The sequence below is a fragment of the Aegilops tauschii genome, chromosome 2 (assembly GCF_002575655.3).
Source record: "Aegilops tauschii subsp. strangulata cultivar AL8/78 chromosome 2, Aet v6.0, whole genome shotgun sequence".
Classification (NCBI taxonomy): Eukaryota; Viridiplantae; Streptophyta; class Magnoliopsida; order Poales; family Poaceae; genus Aegilops; species Aegilops tauschii.
Window position 1 is genome coordinate 486,359,140 of NC_053036.3, and position 20,433 is coordinate 486,379,572.

The window sequence follows — 20,433 nt, forward strand, 5'->3', positions numbered from 1 at the left end:
GTCCGTAGATGTGGTTGCGATCCAGGAGACGATGTGTATGGAGTTCTCTCTAGTAGAGCTCAAGCGCCTCAGTAGACACCTATTTGCTTGGCATTGGCTGCCGTTGAGCGGAGTGGCGGGCCACTCCGGTGGCATCCTTCTAGGCGTGAAGGATGCCACCTTTGAGGTGGGATCCATGGACCGTGGATCACACTTTGTTAGCATGGAAGTCTGGGAACGTGATATGAACTTCAAGTTGGAGATCATCGTGGTCTACGGTCCGACGGATCATAGTCGCTTGGACGCCTTCTTGGCTAAGCTCGACGCCAAGATCACATCCGCTACCCTCCCGGTTGTAGTGGGAGGGGACTTCAACCTCCTCCGCTCCGCCGCGGAGAAAAGTAACCCACGCATCGATCTCGCTGAGATCCGACGGTTTAACGACTGTGTTGCAGACTTAGGCCTTTGGGAGCTTGACAGGTCGGGGCTAGATTTACCTGGACTAATAGACAGGTTGCCCCTACCCTTAGTGTGCTTGATCGGGTATTCGTCACCCCGGACTAGGAACTTCCGTTCCCCTTGGCATCTCTTCAGGCTATTGCGCGCATTGGTTCCGACCATGTGCCTCTCCTCTTATCCTCCAGGGATGAGAGACCTCGCCCCCCTCCTCGTTTCCGGTTCAAGGCTTTCTGGCTCCAGCAACCAGGCTTCCTTACGGCTATCTAGGCGCACTGGGCCGCCATGCAGAACGAGCCTCATAGGCAGATGTCCATACTTGACAAGTGGCATCACTTGTCCAAGCGCTCCAGGAAATTCATGAAGGGTTGGGGAGCCAATGTTGGGAGGGACCTTCGGGTCCAGAAGGCTCTCCTTCTTGAGGAGATCCGCTCCCTTGACCTTCGCGTAGACACGTCAGGCATCTCAGCGGAAGAGTGGCCGCATAGATACAACCTCGAGGACTCTCTTATGGACATCTACTCTAAGGAAGAGGAATATTGGTGCCAGCGCGGATCTATGAACTGGGTATTGTTTGGCGATGCCAACACGGCTTACTTCCAGGCCATTGCTAATGGCAGGCGTAGACGCTGCTCCATTCCCCTTCTATGGGCGGGAGCCCAGCTACTCCAGGACCCCCCGGCAATCCGGGCCCATGTGGATGGATTCTATAAATCGCTCTTTGTCGGGCAGCCTCGGGGTGGGGCCCCTCTAGCGGACCACATTTGGTCGTCTAGCCAGCAAGTCTCCCCTGCGGAGAATGCCCCTCTCCTCGCTCTTTTCGACGCCACGGAAGTGGAGACATTTGTGAAAGCAATGAACCCGACCTTAGCCCCGGGTCCGGATGGTTTGCCGGTCCGTTTCTTCCAGGCTTCCTGGCCGATGGTCAAGGATATCATCCTTGATCTGTTCCTTGAGCTCTCTCGAGGAACTTTAGACGTCTCCCGGCTCAACTACGGGATCATCTCCCTCATCCCGAAGGTCCCGGGAGCTGCTGACATTCGCTAATTCTGGCCAATCACGGTTCTCAACATGCTTTCCGGATTTTGGCGAAAGGGTACGCCACTAGGGCAGCCCTGATCGCTCCCCAGATCCACCATCCGAATCAGACGGCCTTCACTAAAGGCCGATATATTTTTGGATGGGATCCTCGTTCTCCATGAGGTCATCCATGAAGTCAAGAGCAAACGCCTCCCCGCGGTCTTCTTCAAAATTGATTTCCACAAGGCGTACGATACTGTACATTGGTCCTTCCTTCGGGAGGTGATGATGAAGCATGGCTTCGACCCGCATTGGATCGCTCGGGTTATGCAACTCGTAACTAGTGGCCGCACGGCTATCAACATTAATAGGGAGGTAGGCCCGTACTTCTTGACGGGCCAGGCGGTGCGGCAAGGAGACCCTCTCTCCCCATTCCTATTCAATCTTGTGGTCGACGCTCTGGCTTCGATCCTTGATTTGGCCAAACGCGCTAGCCACATTAGAGGGATTTGCCCTCATCTTGTGGGTGATGGGGGTTTGACCCACCTCCAATATGCGGACGACGCCATCATGATGGTGGAAGGCTCGGATGACGATATTCGACACCTCAAGTTTCTCCTACTCTGCTTTCAGGAGATGTCGGGTCTCACGATCAATTTCGCCAAGAGCGAGGTAATGGTTCTGGGTTACTCTGACGAGGAGGCCCAGCGCATTGCCAATCGCCTGAACTGTCGGCTAGGATCCTTCCCAACCACTTACCTCGGCATGCCGATCAGTGACATCCGTCTGCAGGAGAAAGACTTCCGCCCAATTATTTCGAAGCTCCAACATCAGATGGAACCTTGGCAAGGGAGGTGGCTATCCAAAGCCGCTCGAGTGATTCTGATGAATTCCTCCCTTGTTGGCCTCTTGATGTATGTGATGGGATTCTATAGTTTACATGAATCCCTTCATCACGAGGTCACCAAACTCCTCTCCAGATTCTTCTGGGTTGGAGAGGGCAATAAGCAGAAATACCACATGGTGAAGTGGTCGGAGATTTGCAAGCCTAAGGATCAGGGCGGCCTTGGAGTCATTTCATCTAAATGGATGAATATTGCCCTCCTTTCCAAATGGCTTTGGTACATCCAGACCGGCGAGGGTGGATTGTGGCTGGAGATTATCCGTGCAAAGTACCTGCGCGGGCAGCCTCTGGCGTTCGCCTCTAGATTGGGAGGGTCGCAATTCTGGCAGTCGGTGATCCAACTGATGCCGGTCCTACGTATTGGGACCTCCATCAAGGTGGGCACCGGCACTGGGACTCTCTTCTGGCTGGACAGATGGTCCGGCTCTAGACCTTTAGTGGAGCAGTTCTACACTCTTTTTTCTATATGTGCCCGCCCACAACTTACGGTGAGCGCAGCGTTGGCAGACGTTAGCGCCATTGCCTTCTGCCGTACCTTTGGGGCGGCGGAACATGCCCAATGGGAGGAGTTGCTTGAGTGCATTGCCTTGCACCCTCCCTCCTTAGAGCCCGATTCCCTGCACTGGCGCCTTGAACCCAGTGGCAGGTTCTCTACCAGGTCCCTTTACCAGGCGATTGTGCCCATGCCGGGGCCCGTCGAGCTTTCGGTTATTTGGGAGATCAAGCTCCCCCTGAAAATCCGCATATTCCTATGGCAATGGGTGCGGGGACGTCTTCCCTCAGGCACGGAGGTGCATAAGCGAAATGGTCCCGGGGACGGCCTATGTCCCATCTGCATTGTCCCGGAAGATTCCAACCACATCTTCTTCCGGTGCCCGGTGGCGCGGTTCCTTTGGAGCTGCTTCCGGGAGGTTGTCGGTGGTGTATGGTGCCATGACAACCTTCCGGACTTGTTTGGGGAGATCCTCTTGCTCCCCTTCTCTAGGCGTGCCCCCATCTGGGTGGCTATGGGCTCCCTTGCATGGACCCTTTGGTGCATCCGCAACAAATTAGTCATCGAACACGTGATTCCTAGCCGTGTGTGACTGATGCAATCTACAAACTGTGCGGCTTCTTGCAGCTATGGAGGCCGCTTAGCAAGCGGCGCGATCGGGACGACATCGACAACGTCATCTCGGGTCTCCGCTCTTCGGCCGCAGCGTTAGCTCCACCACCACCGCCACCCCCTCCCGAGCCGGATTAGTTCCTGTTTTCTCTTTATTTGGGACTTGTTTTGCTGTGCCCCAAGTATTTATTTGTGAACTGCTTGTACTTAGACTGGCCTTGACTCGTTGTTGGATGCTTGGGGTTGTTGCTTTATAATATAATAAAGCAAGGGGAAACCCATTTTCGTAAAAGTTCGCGTGTACATATGTCTATAGCAAGACTTGCACGTACGGCAGGAATCGATCAAGGAGTGCTTCTTAGTGCACGTACGTGCTGTTGCAGCTCTGGGTAAATTGATCCCGTGATCAAAAGCCAACAACCGATGGGTTTTAGGTTCAACTGTAGAGCAACTAGTCACATTTATGTACATGGAAATCATCAATGGAGGTCCTGCGATCTCACGAAAGATATGACAACACTTCACGTGATGAGCAGTTAACATTGACAAGCATCACATTAACGGAGTCACAAGACAAAGGCCGGCAATTCCCATACAAACAGGTGTCATCCCTACGTGCTGCAGCATGTCTGCGGATCATGCGATTCTGCGAATCCAGTCTAAGCGCCCTCCACCCAGTCTCCACAATTCTAGAAGCGAAAACCATGTACCCCTACGTAGTTGGGTTTAGGGGTTAGACTCTGGAACATGATGGGAAATTTGGGAGTCTTTCAAGGAGCCTCTCTCACTGACATTTAGACAGACGCCAATCACTCGTTGCCGACCATCGTCTGCCTCCGTGTTAACCATTTAGGCTCCTTTGGTCAAAGGAATTCTATAACTTATCAAACCGACGAGTGGGGGATTCGAATGAGTAGACCGTTAGGCGCTCCTCCTGGCGACGGCTCGGGCGCCTTGCCCTGGTCGCCCAGGGCTCCGGTCAGCGAGGGCTGGGAGGTGGTTAGGCGTGGTGCTGGCTCCTCCCCGGCGAGGACGCGGCTGGGCTCGGCGGTGGGCTCGACGGTGGCGTCTGTAGGAGGCAGGTTTTGGGCGTTGGCAGGCGAGGAGCCGGAGGATGAGGACGACGTGGATCTGGCATCGGAGGCAGGGCGGCCGGCGCCTGAGGGCCCGTCGATTGGTGATTTCATCGCCTTCGCGCAAGCCGAGGGGAGCGGCGCCGCTGGGGTGCGTCGCCGTTTCGCTCCGGGTGGCCGGGGACCGCGCGCCGTCGCAGTTCGTGCCTGGCAGCCCTCGCTGACCCCGGACAGGGTTGCGTCTCCTGGAGGTGCCGCGCGGGAGATCAGGTCACGGGTGGCGACCGCGCTGCTCGCACCGGTGGACTTGGAGGTCGAGTGGCCGCGCCTGCCGACGCTGGTGGCCGCCGGTCAGGTGTCGGAGGAGGCGGCGGCAGGGTTGCCGGCGGCGGAAGATGGCTCTGCTTCTCCTCAGGCTAGGGTTGGCGTTGCTGGGCCTGGGGCCGTGGTAGGGCAAGTGGGCCGTGGGCCGTGGGCCGGCCCCCGTGTCTCGGCCGGGCGGCGAGGGTGTGTCTAGCCACGTGGGGTCCAAAATTCCGCCAGCGGGCGGTGGCCTGGTTCCTACTGGGCCGAATGGCTCGGCTAGGCCCGCGCCGGACCTCCCAAGGACTAGGCCCAGCCACGGCACATATATATGGCTGCGGCGCGGCTGCCCCGTCCCCTCGCTAGGGTTTCCCGCATCCAAAAACGAGGTGCGGCGCCTTGCTCACCTCGCCAGATCCATTCGTCCCACCCCCCCTCCTTCGCTTCCCATTTCGTTTGCAGCGGCAGTGATGAGCGAACGGCGCGTGGAGAAGCGGCCGATGGAGGCCCCGGACCTGGATGGGGAGCGGCGGCGGGAGAGAGACCTGCGGGAGAAGGCGAAGAAGGAGATGCGCGCGAGGCAAGGTGGTAGATCCGAGCGCTACCAAGAGCAAGTGGGGCGTGAGGGGGATTGGGGTCCTCCTCCCCCCTGGTGGATCCAGCAGCAGGAGAGAAAGAAGAAGAAGAAGGAGTTGGCGCGTCGGCGGGAGCTCGAGCGTAAGCCGATGAATCACCCCAACTGTGGTGGTGGCCACGGGGATCCACTGGCTAAGAGACCCAAGGCGGCTTCCGCCCCCCCTGACGGTGCCGCTCCCCCCTGGATCAAAGGGTATGGCGGGCGAACCCATTCCGGTGGAGGATGCGCCGGAGGCCCCGGACGTGGAATGCTTCATGTGTGGGAGACTTGGTCATTTTCAGTCTAAGTGCAAGTTCCAGCCCTTGTGTGTGTTGTGCAAGGAGGAGGGACACGCGTCTGCGCACTGCCCGACGAGGGGTCGTCAGCCTTGCTTGCAGATCATGGGTAGCGCAATTTCTAGGGAAGGCTTCTTCTGCCTTCAGTTCGAAGAAGAGGAGGAATCCGAGGGACCACGGGAGCTCTCTGTTGGCAACGCCGCTATCCTATCTGCTGAGCCAGGCCGTCTGAGCCTGCGGATTCTCATACAGGAGCTCAACCACATGGTCACGGGGGACTGGGACTGGCAAGTCACTCAAGTGGGAGAGGATGATTTCATGGTGGTGTTCCCTTCAGCAGATCTCCTGCATATGGCTCGGACTAGTGGCAAGCTTTTCCTTTCTATCAACGATATCATTGCTAGGGTGCGTGATGTGGAGCAGGAGGTGATCCCCCCGATGGTGATGCCAGAAGCTTGGGTGCGGCTCCACGGGATTCCTGAGAAACATCATAAGATTGAGCGAATCAAGGAGGCGTTTAAGATGCTGGGACGTCCGATCGTGGTCGACGAGCTCTCCCTCATAAAGCTAGGGCCTGTGAGGATGAACTGGCTTGCAAGTCGCCGGCAAAACTTAATGGCACGGTCGAGGTGTGGTTCAATCACGAAGGGTACCAGATCAAGGTGGAGTTGGAGCGGCTGCCGCGGAGGCTGGAGGACGGTGGTGGTGCTCCTGGGGCGGGCCCATCCGCCCCCCTTCCAGAGAGCCAGCAAGGGGCGGGCGGGCAGCTCAAGCTTGGGACAGCCGCGGGCATCCCCTCCAAGCAAGCTGCAAGTGGTGTGAAAATGGGCAATTCTGTGGTTGGGGTGACCCAGAAGGTGGCGCCTGGCCCGGGTGCGGCCCCGGCTGGTCAAGACGTGGTGATGGGCGAGCTGCCTGAGGAGCCCGAAGATATCATTCCAGATACTTCCATTGATATGGAGACTTGGGAAAAGCTAGGTGTGCTCGGAACTCAAGACACTGCTGTTAGCTTCCCCCCCCCCTGGCCTGCTCCCTGGATCAGTCCTTCGACCAGTACGGCTCCAACCTGCCAGCTCAAATCAAGCCTGTGCCCCTGCCGCTGGTGTCTAACGAGACAGGCCCATTGCCCGCCTCTCCAGCGCGCGGAGGGGGCTCGGGGTCAGGCTGCGCTCTCGATGTGATTTCCGACCTTACCCCGGCCTCGGGCAACCGTATGTCGAGTGGCTCCGGTCGGCAGGCCAAGAAGACAGCAGGGAGGAAGCCAGGGAACAAGACGGTGGCCAAGGAGTCGGCGGGTTCGATCGATGCGCTGGGAGGAGAGCTAGGAGCGGCTCTAGAGGCGCCAGGGCCGGCGACCAAGGCCAAGCGTTCGAGGGCGACTCCGGTGGCGACCCGGGCTCCTAGCGTGCGCGCCAAGGCCAAGCTTGGGGACATGTCCTCATTGGAAAGCGCCAAGCTCCGTGCTACTGAGAAAAACATGGACGTGACAGGTAACCCTTCCCCCTCTTTCAAGATCTTGAATGCCTTCTCTCACGCTCATCTTGCTGAGATTCTTCACGATAGTGGCGTAGCGCTAGACTCCTCGCCTTTGGATATCATTTCCTTAGTTCGCGCGCGTGAAGATGCTCAGGCCGCTCTCGCGGCTGCTGCCGCCCGCTGTGCGGCTGTGCAGTCCGTGGACGGTCAGGCTGCAGTACCAGTAGGGGCTGGTGCAGTCGCTCTGCCCACCGAGGAAGACGAGGCCGGGGTGGCCTCGGACTTGCCTTCTTCCAGCCGAGCGCCGGCAAGGAAGCATGTGGCCAAGGCGGTGAGCTCCCGTGGAGTTCGCCTGCGTAATCGGGTTATTTGATGAGGTACATCTTCAAGAATATTCGCGGATGCGGCCATGGGGGGCGGCGTACGCAGCTCAGAGAGTATATGTCCAAAGAACACATAGACTTTGTAGCGCTCCAAGATTCTATTAAGGCTGATTTCACGTTTAGAGATATAGTGGCGTATGATCCTCTCCAGCGTTTTGATTGGTTCTAGACCCCTTCCTTGGGTATTTCTGGAGGCCAGCTGATGGGCTGTACTAAAGATATTTGCGATGTAATTGCGTGGGAGCCGGGTACGTTTTATATTGCAGCTACCGTTCGTCACCGGGTATCCATGGCTACTTGGGTGATTGTCAGTGTATACGGGCCGGCGGACCACGCGAGGTCTGTAGATTTCTTGGGGGAAATCACAACCTTGGTCGGGGCCAAACGAGCGGCCAACATGCTGTTTGTTGTGGGCGGGGACTTTAACTTGATCCGCTCGGGGGCGGACAAGAACAATGGCAACATAGACTGGGCTAGGGTGTCCCTTTTCAACAATGCAATTGCGGCCGCTGCTCTTAGGGAAATTGCGCGGACAGGTGCAAGATATACATGGACTAACAAACAGCGGGCTCCAGTTCGGTGTGTTCTCGACCGAGTTTTTTGTTCAAGCGACTGGGAGGCCCTGTTCCCCCTTTGTACCTTAGTGGCCGAGACGCGCATTGGTTCAGATCATGTCCCTCTAATTCTGTCGTCAGGGGAGGACAGTAGGCGTCGCAGTGGTAGATTTTTCTTCGAGACGGCGTGGTTCGAACACGAGGGTTTCTGTCAAATGGTCACGAACCGTTGGACCTTGATTGGTAACCAGGTGGGGTGCCAACGAGGACCAGTAGAGTTCTGGTCCTCTGCGGCTGCGGCTTTGCGGGCTTTCCTCAGGGGATGGGGGGCCAACCATGGCAGCGAGTCCAAAAGGGAAAGGGAACGCATTGTGGAAGAAATCGCGCGTATTGACGCGCAGGCGGATGTTAGACCTTTCTCTGGCGACGAATGGGAGCACCGCTACTCCCTGGAAAACCAGGTCTTGGCTATCCTTAGAGCGGAGGAGGAGTACTGGCGTCGTAGGGGCGGCGTCAAGTGGGTCGTGAAAGGTGACGCCAACACCAGCTACTTCCACGCGTACGCCAATGGCCGTAAACGCAAGAGTACCATCCTAAGACTCCAGTCGGAGCATGGGACTCTGGTTTCCCAATCTGAAATCGTTAAGCACATCTTCGTTTTTTTGTCGAGCTGTTGGGAACAGCCGAAGCGAAAGGTTTAAGTCTTAGGGAAGACTTATGGGGCCCGGAGGAGCGTGTGTCTCAACAGGAAAACGACGCCCTAATGCTGTCCTTTACGCCACAAGAGATTGACCTAGCACTAGCTGGAATGAAGAACGACACGGCTCCAGGCCCGGATGGCTGGCCGGTAGAGTTCTTCAAAAAGTTTTGGCCGCTCCTTAGAGACCTTTTCCAAGCTATTATTAATGGCTTCGCCCTCGGTACGGCTGACCTCTCGAGACTAAATTATGGGGCGATCTGTTTGATCCCCAAGGTCAAAGGGGCGGATTCAATCAAGTTGTTCCGTCCGATCACGCTCTTAAACATCCCTTTCAAGCTATGTGCCAAAGCCTACGCCTCAAGGTTAGCGCCGGTTGCCCAACGAGTAATCCATAAGAGCCAAACCGCTTTCCTAAAAGGTAGAAACATTCTTGAAGGGCCTATTGCTCTCACGGAGATAATCCACGAGTTAAAACGAACACGTGGACAGTGCGTTATCCTCAAGCTCGGCTTTGAAAAGGCGTACGACCGCGTAAACTGGGAGTTCGTGCCGGAGGTCCTCCTCGAAAAGGGTTTTGAGGCGGGTTTCGTACACCGGATCATGCATTTGATCTCGAGTGGCAACACCTCGGTTATTGTCAACGGCGAAATGGGGAAGTTTTTCTGTAATAGGAAAGGGTTAAGACAGGGCGATCCCATCTCCCTACTCGTCTTTAACTTTGTGGCAGACGCTTTGGCAGCTATGTTGTCCAAGGCCAGCGAGGCCGGTCATGTTAAGGGACTCGTCCCACACCTCATCCCGGGTGGTGTGACCCATTTACAATATGCAGACGATACCTTGCTTTTGTTTAAGCCCGACGACCATAGTATCGCCTCGATTAAGCTTTTGTTACTTGCCTTTGAGATCCTATCCGGACTCAAAATAAATTTTCTTGAAAGCGAGGTCATTACCATGGGGATGGACGACCATCAAAGCTTTCGAGTCGCAAATCTACTTAATTGTAAGCTTGGGAGCTTTCCAATAAAGTATCTGGGGCTTCCTATATCTCACCGCAAACTCTCGATTTTAGAGTGGGAGCCTCTGTATGGGAAAGTGGCCAATAGGGTAAGCCCGTGGCGAGGGCGGTTTATGTCTTCTGCGGCGAGGCTCATTTTAACTAACTCGAGCCTCTCTTCCCTTCCCCTATTCACTATGGGGATGTTCTTACTAGCTGATGGCGTGCACGCTAAGCTAGATACACCGCGATCCCGGTTCTTTTGGGAAGGTACTGGCATCAAGCGGAAATATCACCTGGTAAAGTGGGCGGCTGTTTGTAGGCCAAAAAAATTCGGAGGATTGGGAATCCTAAACTCCAAACTAATGAACGTTGCCCTCCTGTCCAAATGGTGGCGGCGGCTTGCCCAAAACGAGACGAGTCTCTGGGCTCAGCTGCTAAAAGCCAAGTATTTCCCGAATGGGAATCCCTTCAGTGCCTCGGCCAACGGCTCCGTGTTTTGGAAAGGGATCCAAGCGGTCCGGCCCGCTTTTGCTATTGGGGCCAAATTCCAGATGAACAATGGACAATCCACTCGGTTTTGGCTGGACCATTGGCTGGGCGCCTCCCCCCTTTGGCAAAGTCACCCCAATTTATTTCGAATCGCCACTGACATCAACATCTTAGTGGGAGAGGCAGCTCGTACTGACCCTCCAGCGATCCACTTCATGCGGGCCCTTTCCAACGCCGAACGGGAGTCATGGGACGATCTAGTTCATCAAATGGGTGCCAACCGTATAGGGACGGGCGATGATTCGGTAGAATGGAGCTTGACAGCGTCCCGGAAATTCTCGGTTAAATCCTTATACAACAAGCTTACTGAAGGGACAACGCTTGATATAGCTAGGGGGCTGTGGAGGGCAGGCCTGCCCTTGAAAATTAAAATCTTCATGTGGCAAATGTTCAGGAATAGGCTGCCCACGTCGGATAATGTGGCCAAACGTAACGGTCCGGCTGATGGTACTTGCACTTTGTGCGGTCTAGGTAAAGATGCAAACCACGTCTTTTTTAGATGCCACCTGGCCAGGTTCGCGTGGAGTGCAGTTAGGGAAGCCTTGCACTCGAACTGGAACCCAGCCTCGGGGAATGACTTGATATCCATCCTCAAAACCACGAGAGGGACCAGTAGCAGAATCGCTTGGCGTTGCGTAGGGGCGCTACTCTGGGCTATTTGGACGACGCGCAATAAAATTACGATTGAGAAAAAATTCCCTAACCACCCCGCGGATGTGATCTTCAAATGCCATCTTTTTTTACAGACGTGGACTCCGCTGGGGAAGGAGCGCGATGCTGAGCGCATGTCGGAGGCCATGGCGCGCATCAAGACTATCCAGGTGATGGCTAGACAAGACCCGCCGACTCGATGATGCTTTTCGAGCCTTTTTTAGGCTGTTTCATGTTAGAAAGGTCTTCAGCGTTGGATGCTTTGGCTGGTTGTATTGATGCCTTCGCGTGGAACCTCCTTTTCGTTTCGTTGCTGTCCTGGACCGAACTGTCTATTTTGCTTTTACTTGGTTGTATCCTGTTGAACCTGGTGCCTGAGGGCTTTATTAATTTAAAGCCGGACGCGTCTAGCGTCTTCGTTCCAAAAAAAAAGGAATTCTATAGGATTTCTAGAAAACTGAAATCTATAGGAATTTTTCCTATGTTGGCCATTTGATTCATAGGATTGAATCTCATATAAATTTTTCCTATGAAATCTTTGTACAACATTTCATATGAAATCTAACATCCACTTTAACCTTTTTTATAATTCCTTTGTTTTTCATGTGGCATCAAACACTCCTTGCTAATCCTATAGAATTCAAGTTGGCATGCCACTTCAATCATAAACTTTTTCTATTCTTACATTTTCAAAATCATGCGAATCAAAGAAGCCTTTAACGGGCTCTCTTCTTTGCTGCAGGCAGAGGCGTGGGAGAGCCATGGTCGTGGTCTCGAACTTGACGAGCATCCTCCCATGCAAGTAGTTTGGGTTCGAGCTTTCACAGGCCCACCCCAGCTTGATCCACGGGTGAGTTGAGCCGCGCCGCTAGAAATCACTCGAGGTTGAAACTAGTGGTAATTCATAGTCGTAGTAGCTGCCTTGTACTCCTTCTATTATATTATTATTGGATGTAATAATATCTTATATTATGGGGCGGAGCGAGTATTATTTTGTATAGAATTTTGGATTCAAAGCATCTTTAGCTGAATTCAAAATTTTATTTGACTCGTCATCTTTATTCTCAATTTGTCATAACGATGCAGCTTGATTGACAAATTGCACTAGGTTCGTGTGAATAGGCTTGAGATAGAATTATAGGTTGACACGATTGCGAATGATTATTCTTCTGGGTTTTTTATTGCGGGAAAACTTCTGATTTATTCATCTTTAATCATAGCAGTACAACGAACACTCGAACAAAAATTACATACAGATCCGTAGACCACCTAGCAACGACTACAAGCACTGAAGCGAGCCGAAGGCGCTTCGCCGTCATTGCCCCTCCCTCGCTGGAGTCGGATAAAACTTGTTGTAGTAGACAGTCGGGAAGTCGGCGTGCTAAGGCCCCATATGACCAACGCGACAGAATAGCAACCGCCGCCGACGAAGGGTAACATAGATCAGGAGGATCCAACCTGAAAACACATGAACGTAGACGAACTACGACCAGATCTGAGCAAATCCACCAAGGATAGATCCGCCGGAGACACACCTTCACACGCCCACCAATGATGCTAGACACACCATTGAAACAGGGGCTAGGCGGGAAGAATCTTATTCCATCTTCAGGGAGCCACTGTCGTCTCGTCTTCCCGAGTAGGACACAAACCCTAACAAAACGCGAAGAAACAAGTGAAAACATAGCCCTCCCACCGGCAAGGGCCGAGATCCACCGCGCCGCCATGGCCTTAAGGCCACCGGAGACGAGGCGGACCGATGGCGGCGCCGACGAGAGGCAAGGAAACCCTAGACTTTTCTTGGGAAGGAGGTCGTGGGGAAAACTGATTATTCTTCTGGTTTGTTCTAGAGTAACCTTATTTTCTTTGATATCTTGGGGAACTTTATCGGTAGAGACTACAAAAGCGCTGGAGGGCACGCAACAGCGTACGAAGCAATAAAAACATCATTTTTATATAAAAAAACACGTTGTCTTTATTGCTATTATCTTCAAAAATAAGATAGCACTCCATCGGTTCCTAAATATATGACGTTTTGGTAAATTAAATTAAACTGCTAGAACGTCAAATATTTAGGAACGGAGAGAGTAGAACACATCATATTGTTTTTTTTTTAAACAAGGCAAAAGATTTGCCTGATCCATTAAATAAGAGGAGAATAGAGTTTGGAGTTTTTACAAGCGCCCCTGCAAAACGGCATGGCAATTACTCTCATACAACAATATACCCTAGTTTCTTAGAACCTGTCGTAACCCATATTTTTGCCTCGAGCACGATATTTTGGAGCAGGATAGGCGGTGGTGCGCTCTTGTTGCCAAACACACACGCGTTTCTCTCGTTCCAAATAGTCCAAGAGACGAGCATGGTGAGGGAGGCCATCGCTCGTCTATCGGGGTTTCACATGTCGGTCCTTCTATCCCACCATCGCATGAGGGAATCCTCAAGGTGCCAATTGAAGGTGTCCATGTGCACAAGACCAAACTTGTCGATGACCGATCGCCAGAGCCTAATGGAGAAGCGGCACTTGACGAAGAGGTGGATGCTTGATTCTTGCTCACGTTTGCAAAGCGGGCAAAGCCCACAGCTATCCCAACCACGCCGCTCCAACCGGTCGGCGGTCCAGTTCCGATCTTGGAAGGTCAACCAGACGAAGAATTTAACCTTAGGGGGGGCAAGCTCTCCAAACCATGTGGTGAATGGGCGAGTGCGTCAGGCCAAGGAATTGCGCCTTATATGTTGTGGCCGCTGAGTACTGCCCATCATGAGCATGCTTCCAAACAATGTCGTTCTGAACGTGATCGTCAAGATGGAAGTCATGCACAAGAGTACTGCCCATCATCAGCATGCTTCCAAACAATGTCGTTCTGAACGTGATCGTCAAGATGGAAGTCATGCACAAGAGCCCAAAGCGAGAAAAATTCCCGGATGTGTGTGACGGAGAGAATAGTGGCATGCTTGATGTGGGTCATCCAAGCGTTCCCTTGAAGGGCCTGACGAAGCGTCGATCTCTTCCTTTTTGAGGCTTGAAAAATAAGCGGGGCAATATCCTTGGGCTTGCGACCAAGCAACCACGGGGAGTCCCAGAACAGTGCTTTTGCACCATTGCAAACGATGATTGTGGTGGAGGCATAGAATAAATCCATATCTTCCTCGGTGCACGGGTTGCCCAAGCCAACACAAAGCTTGGTAGGCTCCTTCCATTCGTACCATGGCCACCTTAGCCGCAAGGCCCGAGAAAACTTGTCGGTGTTGAGGACGCCCAGTCCTCAATAGATCGTAGGCCTGCAAACCATGTCCCAATTGACCTTACATTTTGCGCAGGTCGTCTTGTCCGACCCTGACCAGAGGAAGGCCCTCTCAATCTTGTTGAGATTATGAAGTGTGCCCTGTGGCACAATGAGAGACGTGATGGAGAAGACCGCTTGAGAGGTGATGACCGATCTGACAAGGGTAGTGCGCCCAATAGTTGTGATGGTTTGTCCCTCCCAAGTTACTAATTTTCCGGCCACCTTGTCTTCAAGATACTGGAAGTTGACCTTCCGAAGTTGTCGCACTGAGAGCGGGAGGCCCAAATATTTGATTGGGATGCGGCGCGGGTCGCCGGAATGCTACTCAGAATATGCTCCAGAGGAAGGTGGCTGCATCGAATTGGCACAACCGAGCTCTTGCGGAAGTTAGTGCAAAGTCTTGTCACCTCGCCGAAGCCCCTTAGGATGACTGAGAGGTTATCAATGTCCCGCTTGATTGGGGCCATGAAGATGGCCGCGTCGTCCGCATAGAGGGAGGTTCTCATCATGACGCCGCGCCCGCGGATCCTATGGATGATGCCCTTGTGAGTTGCGATGTCAAGGATATGTTGAAGGGGGTCAATTGCAAGGACGAACAGCAGAGGTGAAATTGGGTCCCCTTGACGAAACCCGTGGCCATGCTTGATTGGGGGGCCCGGAAGCCCATTGACGAGAACGCGCGAAGAGGAAGATGACAGTAGAGCGGCGATCCAATTCCGGAATTTGCAAGGGAACCCCTTGCGTTGTACTCCTCTATTCCCTTATACAAGGCCACAAACTCATATTACAGGTATCAAGATAAAATTTAATGACTCATTTGCAAGTCAATTTTTCTTTTTGTTAACCGGGATCATTAATACACCACAAGCATGCAACGAATGAATGGGAAGAAAGTGGCTGAGTGTCATTATGACTACATGCATGTAAATATTAAAAAGTTGCTAGTACGAGGAAACATCATTAATTTTTTTCCTCGATTACTGTTGGTGGCCTTGTATTGATGCAAAATGTATTTTTGATAGTGGCTTGTATAAGGGAATGGAGGGAATAATAAGTCTAGGATGTATTCCCATTTAACCGAGTTGAATGTTTTTTTAATATCAAGCTTGAAGAGGAGGGTTGAAGTCTTGCGCTTGTGCAACTGTCTCGCAAAATTAGGGTAACACGTTTACGAGACGCAGTGCGAAATCACTAATCATGCAGTGCAGTACAAAGACACAAGCCGGCCGGCTTGACCCTATCACTAGCAGGCCCAGGTTTTTACTATTTGGATTTTGGTCGCTGAGTGTGAGAGGGGAGAACCAGCTCGGCCCGATCTGACCTAAGCGCAAGAAACAGAAACCTGGCCCATGCGGCGGTCACCAAAAGCCACGCCACGCCACGCCACGGCAAGTGCGGGCCACCACGCGTACGGGCTGCGCCCCGGGCGCTCGGCAGCGTGATCGTGGGCGCCTCTTGTCACCAGATCCTCGGCCCCGTGGCCGTGGGAAGCGCCCGGATGGATCGTCCGCGCTGCCGCCGCTGCTGCTGCTTCCTGTTGCCGTGCCGAGCCGCCGATCGAGACGGCTGGTTCGATCGCGCCGTCGCTTTCCCTCGGCCCGGCCGTTCTAGCCATCTCCTGGTGGCACCCGCCGCGTGATCAAGACGTGGGGTTGTTCCGAGTGCAACCGCGCATCCGCCGCGAGAAGCGGCCGGTTTTCCGACGCTGCAAAAATGGCGCGCTCGTGCCGCCGCTGGTGCCGGTGCCGGCACCCCGTACGCCCACAGTAGAGTTCTTTCTGGCGCCAATTTACGTACTTGCGGAAACGATAAGCATGCGCCAGGAAGGTCATGGTTCCTCGGTCCCCAATCAGGCCTCCTTTGGTTTGTAGGAATTTTATAGGAATTCTATAGGATAGGATTCGCAAAGGAAAAATTTCTTTAAAGCCCTTTAGTTTGTAAGAATGGATTTTTATTCCTATGTAGGATAGGAATCAATCCTTTACATTTTGGAGGAGAAAAACATTAGCCTAGACTCAATAGAAAAATTCCTATCCTATGCATCAAATAACATCTCTTCCTCTACAGGAATTGAGATGCATGTCATCTCACTTTCTACGATTTTTCTATTTCTATAAAATGTCTATCCTATGAACCAAAGAAGGCCTAAGGATGGTGCATGCGTGAAAGACATGGCGCGGTAAAGCGCTAGGCTACAAAACGTACGGTGCGACACTAGCCGTAGCTGGACGAGGGGCACAGGTACAGTCAACAAACAGTACTACTCACAAGGCGCCAGGCGCCAGACGCCCGGTACAAAGTACACTTCTTCTTTTTTGCTTTTATTTTTATTTAAATTTTTGAGGATCACTTCTTCTTCTGTTTTTGCTGGAAAAAGCTAGAGCACACTTAAGTGATGATGGGCCGGCCTGGCGAACATTTTCCTGTATCCGGGCTGAAGTGAACACATCACATTGACACCAAGTGGGGGGCTTCCATCGGCCCAAATAGCAACACATTATTCTGCAAAGTTGTTACTACTACTTCACTACTGCAAAGGCCACGGCCATAAACAAGCTGGATACTACTGACTGCTGCACTCCATAGGCCGTGGCCTAGTGCCCATATGAATTCGTGGTGGTGCCGTTTGTCAGGCGCTCGAATTTGGCGTTGCCCGACAGTATTTCCTCCACGGCTTTCTGAAAACAGAGCAACAAATCAGTGATCTCCACACACACACACACCCACACACCAAACAGAGAGCATCGGTGACAGAAGTTCAAAGGAATCCAGAGTAACACTTTTGTACCTCGATGCAGGTCAAAGTATACTGGACGTCGCTGTCTGAAATTTGGTAGTGGGTGACAAGTCTGACGCTGCAAATTAAGGGGGTTCAAAATGGAGGGTTAGAAGTTAGCATGAAGCATACATCATAAGTCCTCCGTATGTAATAAAACAGTGCGATTCTTTTAGATACAGCCTGAAGTTTTAGTCAGAGAACCATGCAGGCATAATATGATGCTTATACTGAGCAGCTGAGCTTGACAATACTACTCAGCAGTAAAATAAAATAAAAAATTAAGCAGTTGAGCGAACTGAATTCAACCTCTTGGAGCTTGCTGGCATTGCAAGCACATTGCGCTGTTCCAGGACTTGACACAGTTTGTCAGGCGTTATGTGTGGATCCGCAATATCAAAGAATACCTAGAGAATACACCTCCCAAGGTTACAAATATGATATTTAAAGTTGACATGTTCAAACTTAATAGATGGGCTGGCAGGCTAACCATATTGGTCTCCACTGAAGTTAGATCGACTGTAAACTGTTTGATTTTCTTCAGTCCATCTGAACAATTGGACAAGACAAGCAAATTCAGGGTTGTATGACTTGTCATATAAATAGATAAAAGAAGTGCGAGCCCACATTGAAAAGATCATATGAAACCTGCTAAAACTTTAGCCTTCGTATGGTCATCGGCAAGCTTGCCTACCGTGTCGCGAACCGCAACATAGGCAGCAGCACAGAGAATTCCAACCTGCCTCATTCCACCACCTAGTGTCTTCCTAAGAATCTTAGCCTGAAAAAGGTATTCTTCAGATTTCCGTTACATGTTCTCTTAAGCAGCTTAAACTCAGTAGCAGAATATCCATCGTCACCTTGTATATGAAGTCCTTCGAACCAACAATAACTGATCCAACAGGAGCACCTAAACCTTTCGATAGGCATACCTGCACTTTGACGTTTAACAGAGAAATACAGTCACACATCCTATATTAGTGTAGCCCATTCTTACCCGGGTTGCATAATCTAGGAATATAGCGAGCAAATTGCTACGTACCGAAACTGAATCAGCGGCTCTCACAAGTCTATGAACAGGAACGCCGAGTGCCTGACACGACGACAGTGACGGAAAGTTTCAGGAGACTGAATATGCATACTTCGTACTTACTCATGCCGGTTTATTCTGATCACACACTACTTACCACGGAAGCGTTAAAAATACGAGCTCCGTCGATATGAAGCTTCAAGCCATGGCTTTGAGCAACCTCACCAACCTTGTCGGTGTACTCTACAGACAGACACTTCCCACCAGTGCTGCAGCAACAAGAAGAAAATTATGAACCAGATTCAGGTAAAAACACCACGGGTCATTCTGATCAGTAACATCAGCAGCAACGTGCATCAGAGAGCAACTCACTTTCCGTGTGTGTTCTCCAAGCAGATGAGCCTGGTGGTGGGATAATACATGGCCCCGTCCCGATGCCTGATGGCGGCAACGATCTTGTCGACGTCCATGGTGCCGTCGGGATTGTTGGGCACGGTCCTGGGGTGGACGCCGCCGAGGGTGGCGATGCCCCCGTTCTCGTAGATGTGGATGTGGGAGTTGTCCCCGAGGATGACCTCGCTGCCCCTGGTGTCGCAGTGCGCGAGGACGGAGACGAGGTTGCCCATGGTGCCCGACGGCACGAACAGGGCCGCCTCCTTGCCCATGATCCTGGCCATCTCCGCCTCGAAGCGCTGCGCGGTCGGGTCCGCGCCGAGGACGTCGTCGTCCACCTCCGCCGCGGCCATGGCGGCGCGCATGGCCTCGGATGGCTTGGTGACCGTGTCGGAGCGGAGGTCCACCACCTTGGTCACCATCCTGCCTGTGTGGCTGTAGCTGGAGCTCACGCTTCAGCAGGATCACGTACGACTCAGGAGCTAGAATGGTCCATATGAAGCGTTCTGTTAGCAGCGCACTGTAAATCTTGGATGCACCAGTGAGTGGTGCAATTTTTCGTTCGGTAAGAGAAAATTTCATGCCAAATCAACATCTTGCAAGCTGTCAACTAATCAAGAACTCCCACACGTACGGAAAACCAAAAAGGAGACGTCATTTTTTTACATTGCACAGGAGTGCCCGGAACTTGGCACGCAACGGACAGACACGGCCTCCACTCCACGGCTCAGCACGCACACACGCCAAATGTGTGCAGGTGCAACCAGGAAGGATACATACAACTCTATCCGTCCAACAACCACAAACTTTGGCGCCTTTTCGGGGACCATGCCGATGCATGTCACGCATTTCCTCTGAGATTTTTGGAAAACGGCGAAAGGATGAACACCCGCACGGCGGCTTCAAGAAGAATGGAACTGTGGTTGGGGGTGGAAGGGAACGAAGGGGCAAATTAACGTGGCACCGCGCATCGCAAGGTGGTATCATCGTTGAGGAACAACAAATATTTTAGCAATCTACTCCTATCCATGGCACGAAACGAGGAGGAGAGGAGACGAGTGCGCGCGCGTTCGTGCATCATCAATCCGTAATAAAACAGTGAATAAAACTTGATACTAGAAGAGGATGAGGAGGGGGGGTCTGAGGGGCTGAGGCGCACCAGAATCCCTGGACGAGGCGGAGCCCGATGGAGCCGAGGCGGAAGGGAAAAGAAGAGCTGAGTGGAGAGTGGTCCGTCTGGCTTCGGAGCTGGCCTTGGCCGCTGCGGAGTCGCGCTTTATACGTGACGACGAGGGTTGGGCGCCGCCTGCCTGAGGAAGAGGAGCTGGACGAGACGCCGTACGTTTACCTTACCTAGGCGCCCTCACGCGATCGGCCACGCCCGTTTCTTGACCACTCGTTGTCACGTGCCCGCGGGCGCCTCCACGTAGGACAGCGCTGGACCGTTGCTTTTCTTGGCCGCCTCCTTCCCTCCAGCTGTGGGTGATAGTCCTAGTAGATGCGTCACGTCCTCCAACTCCAATGGTACCGGAAAAGGGAAGAGGCCAAGAAAATCAGCCTAGTGCCGGCTGTGAAATTAGCCGGGACGGTCCAATACCGAATGGTCGGTCTGCGTCGGCCTACTCAGCTCACACAAAGATACCAAGTGGTAGAATAATAAGAATATTCAGCACGCAAACGCCGCCAACCAGAACTCGTCTCTCGTTCGAGTTTGTACACTTGCACCGTGGAAATGTTCTCTGAAAGAGGCATGCACGCACTTGATTCGGTACGCATTTCACCTTTCGACCGGGCTACCAGCGACACATGTTACATGCGTGGCAAGTTGCAGTTAAGGCTGGCTTCACTGGAGGCCATCTTCCACAGACCATCCATAGGTGTCTAG

The 20,433-nt window shown here is 52.8% G+C and overlaps 3 protein-coding genes across 4 annotated transcripts; 2 read left to right on the forward strand and 1 right to left on the reverse strand.

The window, feature by feature from the left end:
- Nucleotides 1-720: 720 nt before the first annotated feature.
- Nucleotides 721-1,482, forward strand: LOC141041147 (uncharacterized). The gene has a single exon (XM_073507261.1). The coding sequence runs from the start codon at nt 721-723 to the stop codon at nt 1,480-1,482; it is 762 nt and encodes a 253-aa protein (XP_073363362.1).
- Nucleotides 1,483-7,900: 6,418 nt separating this feature from the next.
- On the forward strand, nt 7,901-8,866 carry LOC141041148 (uncharacterized). Its single transcript, XM_073507262.1, has one exon. It carries the CDS (start codon nt 7,901-7,903, stop codon nt 8,864-8,866), a length of 966 nt encoding a protein of 321 aa, XP_073363363.1.
- A 7,725-nt stretch (nt 8,867-16,591) lies between these two features.
- Nucleotides 16,592-19,961, reverse strand: LOC109759222 (low-specificity L-threonine aldolase 1). 2 transcript variants are annotated; one of them, XM_020318047.4, is made up of 10 exons: nt 19,708-19,961; nt 18,528-19,030; nt 18,313-18,424; nt 18,168-18,218; nt 17,986-18,057; nt 17,774-17,906; nt 17,616-17,674; nt 17,435-17,532; nt 17,138-17,204; nt 16,592-17,027 (listed from the first exon to the last, which is right to left on the reverse strand). In XM_020318047.4, the coding sequence occupies exons 2-10, from the start codon at nt 18,968-18,970 to the stop codon at nt 16,944-16,946; spliced, it is 1,119 nt and encodes a 372-aa protein (XP_020173636.1). In that variant the 5' UTR covers nt 18,971-19,030; nt 19,708-19,961; the 3' UTR covers nt 16,592-16,943. The 2 variants fall into 2 exon arrangements, with proteins under 2 accessions (XP_020173636.1, XP_020173637.1); XM_020318048.4 differs by having other exon boundaries at nt 18,528-19,054; nt 19,708-19,793.
- Nucleotides 19,962-20,433: the final 472 nt, after the last annotated feature.